The 16,351-nt window shown below is 42.9% G+C and overlaps 1 protein-coding gene across 3 annotated transcripts in view; it reads right to left on the reverse strand.

Moving 5' to 3' along the window:
* SH3RF3 (SH3 domain containing ring finger 3) overlaps positions 1-16,351 on the reverse strand; it is a 684,824-nt gene that overhangs the window by 354,938 nt on the left and 313,535 nt on the right. For all 3 annotated transcript variants that reach the window (XM_077296585.1, XM_077296584.1, XM_077296586.1), the window contains exon 3: positions 14,668-14,763. In XM_077296585.1, the coding sequence (XP_077152700.1) occupies positions 14,668-14,763 (96 nt within the window). The remainder of the gene's footprint in view (positions 1-14,667; positions 14,764-16,351) is intronic.

Genomic DNA, 16,351 nt, shown 5'->3' on the forward strand with positions numbered 1-16,351 from the left:
CGCAGCGGTTTACACCTGCTCCATAATAGGAATCCACAGGTGTAAAACCGCAGGTGGAATCCGCACAAAAACAGCGGCAAATCCACAGTGTGGTTTACCTGCGGATTTTGCAAAAACAGTGCGGAAAAATCCACAACATGTGCACATAGCCTAACTGTTAGGCGTCAGGAAGGATTCTCCCACTGCACAGGAGGAATCCTAAGCCTTGTCTTCTGTGGTCTCCCATTCAATCTCGGCCACAGAGGATCCTGCTCAGCAGAAACATCAGTCCCAGCGTCTTGCTCAGACTCAAGCTGTGCGTCTGGTTGCTGCTGCCTCTACAGGTACAGCTATAGCAACCAGCATTAGACAGTGGCGAGCAGATGTTCCTGGGACTAAATCCAGATTTTTCCCTTCTGAGCATGCCCGTGAGACGACCACTCATTGGTGGTTGGAGTTCACATGCCCAGGTCCTCAAGCGAGTCCGTATTGGCTCTCAAGCAAGGTCCTTGCAGAATGGCATTTATAAAAGGATCTCACGGCCGTGCGCTAGTATAGTTCAAACATGAGAAGTGTGTGCATGTGTGAATGTCTCTGGTGCAAGCTCCTAATGATCCCCTACCCTCTGGTTGTGTATGTGTATAGGCTGATTGGAGTTAGAGACAGCGCCAGTGCGACGCCATGTGCACAGTGGGTCCAGTTAGACTCTATTCCCCGCGTTCTAGGGGCTGAGTCTAGAGACCACACTCGTGCCTAATCTGTAGTGGCTGCGCCGAATAGTGGCATCACCTTAGTCTTGTGACTTCACTCGTGCTAAATCTGCTGTGCCCTGTGACAGCTAAAAGGGAACAGCGTTATAGTATTTAGGTAGCTGTTACTCTGTGAAGCAACAGAGTTCATCGCTGTTCACACCGGGTGACGTTAAACCCATGTGTATTTGGTGTTCTACCGTCATATAGTGTCCGCCTTTGCTTAGCGGCAGTTTCCATCTCTGCACGGAGGACCCCGGGTTGTGAACACACGTAATTATTATATTTTATTTGGTGCGTTCCGCCAACCCCAACAGTAAAAATTTTCCCTGACTATTGAATTTTTTTGTATTTATTATTTTATTGTTAAACACAGTCTTGAAAAAAATTTTTTGCAAAAAATGTTAAATACAATACTAAATACACACTACCACTTCAATAAAGTGTAGAAAAGGCGATACAAGCAAGTATTAAAACATGATGAATTTTATTAAATATAATTTTTAAAATAATGTAAAAATACCAAAACAAGCTACTAGAGCCACACAAAAAGAAGAACACACTGAAGAAGAGACCTATGGACAATGCCAAAAAAGTATATATATTGCAGGTATGATTAAAAAATGTGTCAAAAAATCATGCGTACGCACCTATACAATGATAAATAATCAGTCTATCATAATAAATGATAATAACAACAATAACAATGCACCCTCTGTGCAATCAATACTGAAAAAAGGAACGGCTGGCCAAATGCTACTAAAAGTGCCTAGTGTATTGTGCAAACAGAAAGCTGCATGTATATATACAAATATATGCAAATAACAAATAAATAACTTGAAAGTTACAAAATCATGTGCGCACATATAAAACTGAAATTAGCCTGACACAGCAGATCTGAAAATCAATAATATATAATAAGGCGCCCTCAATTTCCTGGGTAACAAACCATGATCAAACTAATGCCTTGAAAAAAATAAATAATAAATAATAATATATATAACAAACTAGCAAGTGCTTGTGAAAAGTGCTTTGTGCTCTGTGCAAAAAAAATGTATAGCACATGTATATCAATACAAAGAGTACAAGTGATACTATAGTCTGCAAAAACCGGTCTAGGAATCTTTACAAAATGTGTTAAATGTAACAAAGACCGCAGATGTGACCACTAAATAGAGGACTGACGTGAACAACATAATCATACCTGAATGTAAGTGAGTATATAAGGTCCCAATCTGCTCTCACCCTGACAGCGCCGTTTCGCTAAATGCTTCCTCTATGGGGGAATTTATTATTTTATGTACTTTTAGTGAAGATTTGAATCAGTGTTTATTAATGCATTTTTTTGAAACATAAATGCTTTAATTCTGCACTTAAAACACAACTTTGTTTTTATATTTGTTTTTTTCAAACTCCCCAAAAAAGCCTATATGGAAAAAACACACCAAATATGCACAGCTCAGCAGTGTCTTTTAAAGAACAACTTGGGCAGTGAAACGCGGCAGATTTTCTGCACATAACACTGGAGAGAAAGATTCACAGTATTTGCACTATCTGAGAAAATGGCCTTAAAGATCTAAAATGGAATGGAGGCCTCGCCAGAATTAAACTACAGATCTAGCAAAGGTCTAAAGAGGAGGGCGAACTAGCTGTCCAAAATCTGTACAAATATAATATAGGAGCTACTCAAAGATTGGGTCACTGTATCAAAACGATGATTACCGACTATCAAGACATCAATATCTTGTTTGTAGGACTGGTGTCACACAGGTTCAAATCTAATCCTAAACCTACTCCCACTTTATTCTTGATCAACAAAATCTTGTTGCTAATGCAAGAAGATCTTATATTTTAAACATCAAAACTTTGGCACATATTGCACACAGTGTGGCTACTGCAGCTACCTAGTCTGGTGGGATTCAGGAATCGGAAATGGAAGAACATTGTAGGATAGCACAGATAATGATGAATGGAAGACTTAATTTTCAAAATTACAATCTGAACACGTTTTTTCACACAATAATTTTTTTTAGTAACTTCAATATTGTCGTGCTGTCAATAAGGAGGTCGACAATGACAGACAAAATGTATCTTGTCCCTTTAGTGAATCTCAGCAGGTCTAATTTCTAGGCAGTACAAGCCTTGATTGGTGAAGGCACATGAAATAACACTGCTGTTTATTAAGGAAAATTGAAGACACTGAATGGCAGGACATTCTTAATAGATTCTTATAGCTTACGTTCTGTGAATTTCATAGGTTGTATCAACTGAAAATAAAAACCTAATTTTCTGTTTAAGATAGGGTTGCAGGACACTCCTTTACATAACAGATGAAAAACACCAGATTCTCAGGCAGAGCGGCCAAAAGTCGTTGTTAACTACTGCTATCAGTGCTTCAGAGGCTGCCGACCTAAGAGCAACATATATCAAATATAGTGGCTTTGCCCTAAAGTGCATAGGCTCTGGATTAGAGTATATATTCTTATCCTCTCAGTTACAGGCTACAAGCTAAAGTACAAACTCCTTGGAAGCTTTGCTAAATAAACATATCCCCCAAATTTCTAAATACTCCCATGCTGTCATTTCATGGACTCAAAGAAGTCCATTGCCTCAACCTGGAGAAAACAAGGCTTAGAATTCATGGAAGTGAATAAACGGATTTCCTGGTACATGATTAACAAGAAATTTTCAGCTATATTATATGACAAAAGTAGATACATTTGGGAAAATCTGGTCATCCTGGTCGGAAAACAGCAGCTATACTCTTTTGCTGTACCACCCCTACGCCTACAACAATCCATAGCTTCTTATTTTTTCTTAACAAATCCATTATTTATTTTATTTATCTCACTTACAGTACAGACCAAAAGTTTGGACACATCTTCTCATTTAAAGATTTTTCTGTATATTCATGACTATGAAAATTGTACATTCACACTGAAGGCATCAAAACTATGAATTAACACATGTGGAATTATATACTTAACAAAAAAGTGTGAAACAACTGAAAATATGTCTTATATTCTAGGTTCTTCAAAGTAGCCACCATTTGCTTTGATGACCGCTTTGCACACTCTTGGTATTCTCTTGATGAGCTTCAAGAGGTAGTCACCGGAAATGGTTTTCACGTCACAGGTGTGCCCTGTCAGGTTTAATAAGTAGGATTTCTTGCCTTATAAATAGGGTTGGGACCATCAGTTGTGTTGTGCAGAAGTCTGGTGGATACACAGCTGATAGTCCTACTGAATAGACTGCTAGAATTTGTATTATGGCAAGAAAAAAGTAGCTATCATTACTTTAAGAAAAGAAGGTCAGTCAGTCCGAAAAATTGGGAAAACTTTGAAAGTGTCCCCAAGTGCAGTGGCAAAAACCATCAAGCGCTACAAAGAAACTGGCTCACATGAGGACCGCCCCAGGAAAGGAAGACCAAGAGTCACCTCTGCTTCTGAGGATAAGTTTATCCGAGTCACCAGCCGCAGAAATCGCAGGTTAACAGCAGCTCAGATTAGAGACCAGGTCAATGCCACAGAGTTCTAGCAGCAGACAAATCTCTACAACAACTGTTAAGAGGAGGCTTTGTGTAGCAGGCCTTCATGGTAAAATAGCTGCTAGAAAACCACTGCTAAGGACAGGCAACAAGCAGAAGAGACTTGTTTGGGCTAAAGAACACAAGGAATGGACATTAGACCAGTGGAAATCTGTGCTTTGGTCTGGTGAGTCCAAATTTGAGATCTTTGGTTCCAACCACCGTGTCTTTGTGCAATGCAGAAAAGGTGAATGGATGGACTCTACATGCCAGGTTCCCACCGTGAAGCATGGAGGAGGAGGTGTGATGGTGTGGGGGTGCGTTGCTAGTGACACTGTTTCAAAATTGAAGACATACTGAACCAGCATGGCTACCACAGCATCTTGCAGCGGCATGCTATTCCATCCTGTTTGTGTTTATTTGGACCATCATTTATTTTTCAACAGGACAATGACCCCAAACACACCTCCCAGGCTGTGTAAGGGCTATATGACCTAGAAGGAGAGTGATGGGGTGCTACGCCAGATAACCTGGCCTCCACAGTCACCCGACCTGAACCCAATCGAGATGGTTTGGCGTGAGCTGGACCGCAGAGTGAAGGCAAAAGGGCCAACAAGTGCTAAGCATCTCTGGGAACTCCTTCAAGATTGTTGGAAGACCATTCCCGGTGACTACCTCTTGAAGCTCATCAAGAGAACACCAAGAGCGTGTAAAGCAGTCATCAAAGCAAAAGGTGGCTACTTTGAAGAACTTATAAATATAAGAAATATTTTCAGTTGTTTCACACTTTTTTGTTAAGTATATAATTCAACATGTGTTAATTCATAGTTGTGATGCCTATAGTGTGAATTTACAATTTTCAGTCATGAAAATACAGAAAAATCTTTAAATGAGAAGGCGTGTCCAAACTTTTGGTCTGTACTGTATATAGCACCATTAATTCCATAGCACTTTACAGACATCATTGGCACGTGTTGGGACATGTCTTTGGAGTGTGGGAGGAAACCGGAGAACCAGGCGGAAAACCACGCAAACATGGAGAGAACATATATGTCCACTAAGTAGGATTTCTCTACCTCTTGGGCATATTTTCCTCCACCCTCTCTTTCTTTTGCTTCCCCTCAATATCTTTCATCTGTATTTTCTTTACAATCAAAAGTTTGTACTCTAATATATTACATCAATATTTGTTTTAAAACTTTCAATAAAAATTAACAGTTGAAAAATACAATACACAAGATGCTGACCTGATTCACCTGACGTAGGGTTACCTGGGATTGACTTGTTTTTGGTCGAAAGCAGTGAATTTAATGAATCAGGTCTTGACTTGTCCATTGTACCAATCCCACCTGACAGGTTCCCTGTAAGTTTAATTAAAGTTTGCTTTTTTCCATCACTTCAGAGGATGACCTGCATTACCAGGTACAGTCTTTGGACAAGAGATGGGCTGTTTGTGAAATAAAAGCAGATCTTTTTTGTAATCCAAGACCAATTTCTATGATAAATGCAATCTTTAGTTTAGGATGCAAGTTTTGAACAATATTCCTCTACTCCCAGAATCTGAAATGAGCAAGTTTTGTCTTCGATGTTGTTGACTCTAGCTGGTTTAAAACCTCACAATACAAAATATAACATAATATATTATAATATCATCACAAAAACAGTAATAACAACAGTATAAAATTCATGTCTTCCCCTCATCCGCCTCCACAGGGAGATATCTCGGTATTCACTGGAAGCCAGCTTTGCGGTTTGCATAAAGCATTCCTCAAACAATTTCATGAACAAATAAAATTTCTGCAAGACCTTTTTTATGAAAATTCTGGTATATAGCACTTTGAAAAAGATTTTGCAAGCACTAATGTTAAACATCTTTAAGCAGCAGTGTTTGACATCTGCAAATAGTTTATAAAATTGGCACAGTGCTGTGTCATTATGCACAGTTTCAGGGAATTAACTAAAATGCATGCATAAAAATAGTAGGGTCCTAAGAAGTGGATGTCACATCGCCACAATGAAGAAGAACATTACACAGATTTGCATGTGTGATTTTCAAATGCATTGTGTCAAAGCTTACTTTAAATTTGAGTTTTAACCCCTTTATGACCTTGGATGTATAGGTACATTAAAGGTTGTCTTACCCCCTTTTGATTCAGGCTCCGGTGCTGAGTCCGCATCTTTCATGGCACATGACAGATGATTCTTGGGTTTAATGCACTGTTTTGTTCCTGTATGTCTATCTATGTACCTTATAATTACCTTATAAATTTTCTTTTTGATACATAATATTTTAGGTGCACAATAGAGGCAGTCATTGGAAGGGGAGTCACAGCACTACAAATTTTTCCTTATACTTTATCCATATATTGCTAGACATCTTCTGGGACTGCACATATTGTTTCCTTTTGGTTGGCCACTCTTAGGCCCCCTACAGGACATTCAGTTTCTTATTGTTTTTTAACATGTTTCAATCAAAATTAACTTTTCAATATTATGGATCTCTTTGGTACTCAACTTTGTGTACGCCTAGTCTGAGTAAATGGTTGAATGTATAGTGTAAGAAGTGACATAAATTTCTAATCTTTGAGGATATTATTGAATAATCTTATCTTGACCTCCACTGAAAATTGAACAGACAAACATGCTTGCCACAGTGACTACTACATGGATCTATGATCTAGCTCTCCTTTTCTCAAAATGGCTACTGATGGAGGAGAATATTATATACCAATCATATTTCCCATGTGTAAAGTTTTCAACTGAAGGAGACTGATGGACAGGTCTGGTCACAGAACCTCCACCAACAGCTAATTTGAGACTAGAAGCTCTATGCAGTGAGGAAAGCTATATTAAGACAAACAGGAAGAGAAATAAAGAGAACCTGACAAGTGATACATGCTGCCTGATCCACAAGCAGCATGTATTTGACACTGGATATATGATATCAGCCATGTGCGTTTGACTCTGAAACACTGCGGAATTTCAGAAGAATACTTACATTAAAAGCCACCAGGGAATAAGCCACATGGGAGACTAGTCAGAAAGATGGATCCCTGGTGACTTCTCCCCACCCACTGCCCTGGAGTTACAGGTGTCTCTGTCTATACACAAGCCAAACAGGGGAGACTCGTGACTCAGATGGAGCAAGCGGGTAGAAGCTGCCAGGATCCTGCCTTTCAGACTAGTCTCCCATGTTGCTTGGTCCCAAATGGATTTTAAAGTACGTTTTCCCCTGAAATGCTGCAGCGTTTAATAGTCAAACACGCATGGCTGAAATCAATACACAGGCAGTATGTATGATCTGTCAGGTTTACTTTAATACCTACAGTATACAGTATACTAGTAAGTACAAGAAAATCTTGTCCCCAATAGTGTTGAGCATTCCGATACCGCAAGTATCGGGTATCGGCCGATATTTGCGGTATCGGAATTCCGATACCGAGTTCCGATATTTTTGTGATATCGGAAATCGGAATCGGAAGTTCCCAGTGTATGGTTCCCAGGGTCTGGAGGAGAGGAGACTCTCCTTCAGGCCCTGGGATCCATATTCATGTAAAAAATAAAGAATAAAAATAAAAAATATGGATATACTCACCCCTCCGGCGGAGCCTGGACCTTAGCGGTGTAACCGGCAGCCTCCGTTCCTAAGAATGCAGTGAGTTTAGGACCTGCGATGACGTCGCGGCTTGTGATTGGTCACGTAAGCGGTCACATGAGCAGTCACGCGACCAATCACAAGCCGCGACGTCATCGAAGGTCCTTTACTCAGCATTCTTAGGAACGGAGGCAGACGCTTGGACCGGTGAGAGCCAGGGGCCGTCCGAAGGGTGAGTATATCAATATTTTTTATTTTTATTCTTTATTTTATACATGAATATGGATCCCAGGGCCTGAAGGAGAGTTTCCTCTCCTTCAGACCCTGGGAACCATTCCGATATTTTGTGTCCCATTGATATGCATTGGTATCGGGTATCGGTATCGGCGATATCCGATACTTTTTGGGTATCGGCCGATCCAATCCGATACCGATACCTTTGCATATCGGAAGGTATCGCTCAACACTAGTCCCCAACACATTTGTTAAAATATATATAAAGTGGCAAACCCATTTGAGTGCATAAAAGCATAGCTTACTATTGCCTGGTCAAAACTGGAAATAGATGTTGACATTTTTGTTTGTTCACATTTATCATGAAGAGATACTGAATATATATATATGTATATATATATATCATTGATTTATTTATCTGATATTATTTACTAGTTGTCACACATGTACTTGAAGGTTACCCTGTGTCATGGAGAACAGGATCAGTTACACTGGAAAGTTGTGACTTAGGCCAAGCATAGTAATGGAATGTTATGATTACTGTCAATGACCTCAAGGACTATGGATTGCTTCATGTGGTAAGAGTACACACACCTAGATGTGAAAAGGGCAAAACAAACATAATACATCTGTTGTACATTTCAGATCCATTAAACATAATTCTGTAAACTGCAAATGACAAGGGGGAAGAGTAGCCCAAAATTCGGCTAAATTTGCATAAAAAACTGAACTACATGCCTTGTACCATATATTGTATATTATGTGTGACCCTTTTGATGTCTTGTTTGACAATGTGACATAATTTAGAGCAGAGGTGGACAAATCCCTAGGGATCGCAGAAATCAGGAGCTTTAATCGCTCCTGACAATGCATGCACTACTGAACGCTGCAGCCCGTGCAGTGAAGGCATGTGCCATCGTCAGGACGTCTTATGTGGACGAGTCAGCGTGCTCTGCCCTCCATTCTCCCACTGATGAATACAACAGCAGCGGCAGCCTCAGCCCCTTTTTGTTGCTTCCAAAATGGTGTTACCAGAATTGGGTTTAAGGTAAATGGAAGTGGTTATTTTTGATGAAACAATGTCCACTGTCAGCCATAAATCTAAAAAGGAAATATGTTTTACTGCACCCGAATTAGTGAATTTCAGGTTTAGATCAATCCTATTGATACAACCACAAAAGCCCGACATGGTCAGTCACAACCAATCCACACTAAGAGAATATCATCAATGAAGCGACCGTACCAGGTTATGCTGTCAGAAAATGGGTTGCTAGGTGAAAAAATTAACAATTTTTCTCACCATGATACATACAGCACTGCCAATGATGGCGTGAATGTTGACCCTGGAGCGCCCCCACACCGCCGCAGGGCCAAGGGATACCCGGAGCCGGGCCTCTAGGTCTCAGTCCTGGGGTTGTCACGGTGGCTAGACCCGGTCCGTGGCCCTGTCTGTCAGTGGGGGACGTCCAGTGCAATAAGTGGTGTTGTAACGGTGCAGTTGTGGGGTGCAGGTCGCGGTAAATAACGAGGACACCAGGTTGCAGTCTCTTTACCTCTTTACTGGAGATCTCTGAGTCCTCAGTCCAGAATACGGTTCACCAGGCTGCGCAAGTCCGGCCGGTCCAATGGCACCTCCAGAGTTCACTTCACAGGTGGAAATCGGTGCCTTCCTTCTTAGCGCTATGTGTTGTAGTCCTTCCCTGCTGTGCTTACGGAAAGTACCCCACAACTGTTGTGTCTGTTTCTTAAGTTCCCTCACAACTTGATTAAATGATGTTCTTCTAATCTTCCGTCCCTTCCTGATGTTACAGTTGGAACGGCACCCGTTTGTCGGATAGGCCTGGAGTTCTTCCGGGACCCTAGAGACGCCCCTCTCCCGCAATTGCCTCCCAAGACTTCATAGGTGATATGTGTTAGACAGCCCGCCTTAAACTGACTGTCCTGCCGCTGTTTAGAGTATTGCTTGAAGCTGAATGTTATAATACTCCCTCGGCGTTCCGGCCACCGGTAATGCGCCTCAGTAGGGTGTTGCTCCGGTCTTACAGCACGACCCCTACTGGAATTCTCCTATTGCTTGATCTCGTTTCTCACTCAGCACAATCTATCTCGCTTCTAGTCCTTTCTTGGGTCCCGCCGCTTCCCGGAGCTGGCGCGGACCCGTTACGTTCTTTCCAATGCCAAGCCTCTGTCAGGATCCCACCCCTGACAGAGACCCTACTGTCTCTTCCTCCACGACACCCTCTGCCACTAGGTGTTGCTTCGTCCAATCCAGTCAGCTTTCTGATCTAACTTCCTGCCTGACCCCCGGTTTACCCACTATGGTGGGGAGTGGCCTAATGAATAGCACCCTTAGCTCCCCCCGGAGGCCCTGCTGTGAAATGTATTGGTGTCTGTGATACCTGATCAGATGAACTCCTTCAGTGCCATCGGACGCACCGTAGCTCCCCATAGTGGCGGAGCCACAGTACTGCAACGACCAGGACTCTGGGGCGCTGCACTCCCCCCTGGTTAAACACAGTACTCCGGGACTGGGAAGAAAACAACAATACAAGTTAGCAAAAAGACATACAATTTTGTTGAGTGCAATAACAATAAGTATACTTGAACAGGCTTCCCTTTATGGGAGGTAAGGACACTTGAACGTTACAAACATGGCAAAAATATCGTAGCAACATGCTATAATTAACTTCTGTTACCCAACCGGGTATTCTATTAAGTACAAAAATTGTTGAACAATAATTTAACTTTGCCTTTAAGGACATACACTCTGTATCCACCAAAGACCTTCCTATAATCACATTATAAGGCAATTTAACTTTTACATTCTCCTACTTTGAATCTGCAGGACCGCCTGTCCTATCGGCACCAGACCCACTGCCTCTCCTTTCTGCTACAGGACCGCCCCGTTCAGCCAGGGCCTACTGCCTTTTCAACTACTATACACAGTATAGAACATAACTTTTCTTTCAGTTTGAGAACACCGAGCCGGCTCTACTTGGCTCCTATAAGGACTCACCCACTAACCCTTACAGGTTCACTTTCTGTCCTTAGTAACACATTACTAACTTTCGATGGGGAACGCAGGGTTTACCTTCTATCCCCCCCCCCCTTTTCTTATCAACATTATCAACTATCTTCTTTTCACAACATTAAACTTTCTCATTTCTTCCTTCTACTTTTTCTTTCAGAGAACATTATCAATATTTCTTCACATTTAACCAGTTAAACACATATAACTTTTCTCATATAAACATTATCATTATTTCCTTCGGTCAAGACATTATTGCTACTCATCTTAAGCAATGTTACTATCGAAGCATAACAAATGAACATCCCCTTTAAGAGAAGACCAAGTCTCTGTGAGGTAGCACATCTTCTCAAGCTACCAGTCCATACTTATCAAAGGTTCCAGTACGGTATCTTCGCAAAGAGTCCTTGTTTAAGTAAAACCAGTAGGGAGCACCTTTAATAAAGGTGCAAACTATATACAAAAGAGTTCGGATCATGCACTGTTCATGATTTCTCAGTTTTTAAAACTTGTGCAAAACTTTTGGTAACAAAAACAAAACAAACAAAACAATAGGGATCCCAGGTCCGTAGAAGGATCCCCTTAAGAGTTTACCCTGAACGGGTGTTAGCAGTCATAAAGGCAATAAAATAGTAACTATTTACAAATAAAAGAAGTACAGTAAAATCTTACTGTGGTGAAGCGGAAGGTGATCTCCTATCCGGTCTCACCAGGCCAACAGCTCGCACTGGTGAGCCAGGACGCGGTTCTGGTCCCAGCAACGCTAAGATCCCTCGCCGGGAGGCCCTTCTTGCTGGCAGGCGCACACGTCCCTCCGGGGCACGGCGAGGCCGGGCTTCTCGAGGTTCCGCGGGGCCGGGCTCTGCTGCTTTCCCCACGGGAGCATCCTCTTCCGGTTTTCTGGCAGCAGCCTGGAGGGCAATGCATCGCTGCACGCCTCGCGCCATCCAGCCAGCCTCTCCCGTAGCCCTCCTCCATCGGGTGTAAGTCACCGCATCACCGGGTTCCAGATCGCGGGGAAATCTTCCGCTGCAGGGCTCCACCTCTTCCCGATCCACGTGGATCTGTAGCGGCTCCCCGATTTCCTGGATAACCCCGCGTCCGTATTGGGGGTTAAAAGAAATCACGACCCCCCAGTGGGATGAGGGAACCTCTGCAGTGGGGGTCAGGTCCACCTGCACGGCCGGCCGAGGTCGGGTTCGCCATGCAGCCATCAAGCGCCGCAGGTGTTCGGCCTCTGGCGTGATCTTTAGGCCCGATGCCTGCGGCATACCTTCAGCCGCGGCCAGGTTGGGAGAAGCAGGGGGCACTGGAACCAGGCAGATCTCTGTGGGCTGGCCCAGCCTAGCAATCACGCGGGCATCGGCCTCCAGGCGGGTAGCAATTTGCCGGGCCTCTGCCGCGGCCATGCTTTCTTCCAACGGCGGCCGGGGAGGTCGGCCCATCGTTGGTCCTGCTAGGGTCAGTCCCCTCAGCGACGGCGTACCCGGAGCTACATTGGACTGTCCGACCTCTCTCCGCACCCGATCCTTCTCATGCGGGGCTTCTGGCGTGGCCATCTTGGTCTCTTCTCCCGCGTCTTCTTCCCGCGGTCTCTTCCGTAGGCGGCCCCGTCCCCATGGTATCCACCCTCCGACCAGAATCAGGAGGCGGACCTCAGCTGTTGACGGACACGTCCTCAGGACACAGAAATATTTGGACTGGGCGGCCATTGTTGTTCGCGCTCTCCAGATTGTCTACGCCCACCTCACGCCCCTCTTCTCTTCCTGCGCTCCCCTCAGTGCTGTAATGGCGGCGGATTTTGGCGGCAAATGACACGGCACACAGTCTTTGTAATAAAGTACAGTCAAAGCACGGTAAATCACAGTTCCAAGGCACACATGACCCGATTCTTCAGGCTTAAGTAGATCCTGTTCGTGACGCCAAGTTTGGAGCGCCCCCACACCGCCGCAGGGCCAAGGGGTACCCGGAGCCGGGCCTCTAGGTCTCAGTCCTGGGGTTGTCACAGTGGCTAGACCCGGTCCGTGGCCCTGTCTGTCAGTGGGGGACGTCCAGTGCAATAAGTGGTGTTGTAACGGTGCAGTTGTGGGGTGCAGGTCGCGGTAAATAACGAGGACACCAGGTTGCAGTCTCTTTACCTCTTTACTGGAGATCTCTGAGTCCTCAGTCCAGAATACGGTTCACCAGGCTGCGCAAGTCCGGCCGGTCCAATGGCACCTCCAGAGTTCACTTCACAGGTAGAAATCGGTGCCTTCCTTCTTAGCGCTATGTGTTGTAGTCCTTCCCTGCTGTGCTTACGGAAAGTACCCCACAACCGTTGTGTCTGTTTCTTAAGTTCCCTCACAACTCGATTAAATGATGTTCTTCTAATCTTCCGTCCCTTCCTGATGTTACAGTTGGAACGGCACCCGTTTGTCGGATAGGCCTGGAGTTCTTCCGGGACCCTAGAGACGCCCCTCTCCCGCAATTGCCTCCCAAGACTTCATAGGTGATATGTGTTAGACAGCCCGCCTTAAACTGACTGTCCTGCCGCTGTTTAGAGTATTGCTTGAAGCTGAATGTTATAATACTCCCTCGGCGTTCCGGCCACCGGTAATGCGCCTCAGTAGGGTGTTGCTCCGGTCTTACAGCACGACCCCTACTGGAATTCTCCTATTGCTTGATCTCGTTTCTCACTCAGCACAATCTATCTCGCTTCTAGTCCTTTCTTGGATCCCGCCGCTTCCCGGAGCTGGCGCGGACCCGTTACGTTCTTTCCAATGCCAAGCCTCTGTCAGGATCCCACCCCTGACAGAGACCCTACTGTCTCTTCCTCCACGACACCCTCTGCCACTAGGTGTTGCTTCGTCCAATCCAGTCAGCTTTCTGATCTAACTTCCTGCCTGACCCCCGGTTTACCCACTATGGTGGGGAGTGGCCTAATGAATAGCACCCTTAGCTCCCCCCGGAGGCCCTGCTGTGAAATGTATTGGTGTCTGTGATACCTGATCAGATGAACTCCTTCAGTGCCATCGGACGCACCGTAGCTCCCCATAGTGGCGGAGCCACAGTACTGCAACGACCAGGACTCTGGGGCGCTGCAACCCCCGTTAGGACGCCCCTAATTTTCAAATAATAAGTGTCATCAAAAATGAAATAATTATGATGGAGTAAAAACTCAATCACAATTAATATAAACTTTTGTATTCAAGGCTGCAGGTGGCAAGATGGTACTCAACTGCCACAAGGGCAAGTTCGTGCCGAATGCAAGAGTATAGGTCAACAATGTCGCAAGATAGAAATGATGAATCTTCTGTCCATAAAAAATCATTTTAAAGGCCCTTAGGACATCAGGACTCTCTTCTCATATTTTGCACTTTATGTGATAACGGAATTCAATTGCACGCGGATATATTCCTTCACTTCCATAACTCTTCATACTTTGTACAGCATATTTCACTTTATCATTTACGGAAAATAGTGACATTAAGTGTACCAGAAAATACATTTCATTCTCTGATTTATAATAGTTTGGACTCTTATACTATATGTATTTCCATGACTGAAAATTCCTCACCTCGACATAGAGAATTGGAAAAATCCCAATCTTTTCTCCCAACATTCCTTCAGCCCAATTGTCATCTACACGTCTGATCACTGTCAGAATTTCATCCTGAAAAACAACATGTATATTTTAAACGGTTTTAAATTTACATTTTTATGCATAGAAATAACAGTATAATGCGTGATTTGAAAAGTTAGCATTTACACCTCTCAGAGCAATTATTGTGAAGAACTTGATAGGAACTTGTTGAACTTCAAGTTCAAGCATCATCTAAATTTTTTTGTAAAGGGAATAAAGGACATGCACATTATGTTGAACACATATTGTAAGAATTACCATGTGGGTCCAACTGGTGTAATTTTAAATAATTCCTAAAAAAATACCCATAATTTTATAGCTAATGTCCATCCAGAAAACTATTTTCCAGATGTAACTTAGCTATTTTAAAATGTGCTGGATAATAAATGGATCTGTCATTATTGATAAGGTAAATACTAATAATAATAACAACCACTTTATCCAATTTTGAACTGATCTAGTCTTTAATAACATAAAGTGTCCCTAAGATAGAGTGGAAAATATCACCACTTAGTGAATGTTTTCTACAAAATGATCACAAAAGGTTGAAGCAGTTAAAAAATGTCCCTCTTTGAGGTGTCCTGCTGGCACTAACAGGCGGACCCCCTACCTGCGGCTGCATGTAACAAACACAAAATTACTGTGTGCGGGAGTAAAGTCTTTTTTACAGTAGGCTGTCATTGAAGCATTAAGGGATTTATTATCTCTGCTAAACCGGGTTTGCTCAAGATTAATAAGAGAGGCGAATTACTGTGATGGTATTTACCATGTGCATGTCACTTATTAATGTAGCACACAAATATATACCGTATATTTGATATGTTGTATTCATAATAACTAAACATTGCCTATTATTTGGTGGGGTATAATAATGGAGCAAGCAATTAACCTTATCATAGGGATAAATTCTGGACTGAATGGCGGGTATGACATTGCATATTCCATATATATAGTATATGCATTCTATATCAGGACACTTGAGAATGTAATATACAGAAAGAAAAAAAGATTTGTTTAGTTCTACTATGAAAAAAAATGTTTCAAGGATTTTATGAAATCTGTCTTTTGAGATAGATAAAACTACACTAGCAGAACATGGCGGTATTCAGCAGGGCTCCACAGAACTGAGCCTTGCTGTATGGGGGTCACTGGAGAAGGGCTCTTTTCATCTCACTCCACAGTGAATGATGTGAGTGACATAACAAGCTCCGTATTAACCCGCTTTACTTGTAGTGTAGAGGATAACATTCAATAGCCACCCACTGCTAGATAATCAAAGGCAGAGTGGAGCCGGCAGACTAAGGTTGGGCAGATTCTCTACACTGTATAACTGATGCGCTTTCACTATTTTTCAATTTTTTTTTGAAACCTCAAGCATTTTCCTCTGTGGGAGTTTTCTGGTCTCCCTACAAGTGACCTACTTTGAAAGTAATGAACTCCTCTGTATTCTCACATTTCCTTTTTTTTTAATACTAGCTGATAAATCTATCTTGTCAGGAATGATATACAGATGTCAAATTAAAATATTACAAGTATTTTTCAAATAATCCTGCAAAATTGCTGGAGGAACCTGACAGAATCAAAGTAATCTAGCAAAAAGAAAAGACATTATATTTAA

The sequence above is a fragment of the Ranitomeya variabilis genome, chromosome 3 (assembly GCF_051348905.1).
Source record: "Ranitomeya variabilis isolate aRanVar5 chromosome 3, aRanVar5.hap1, whole genome shotgun sequence".
Lineage (NCBI taxonomy): Eukaryota > Metazoa > Chordata > Amphibia > Anura > Dendrobatidae > Ranitomeya > Ranitomeya variabilis.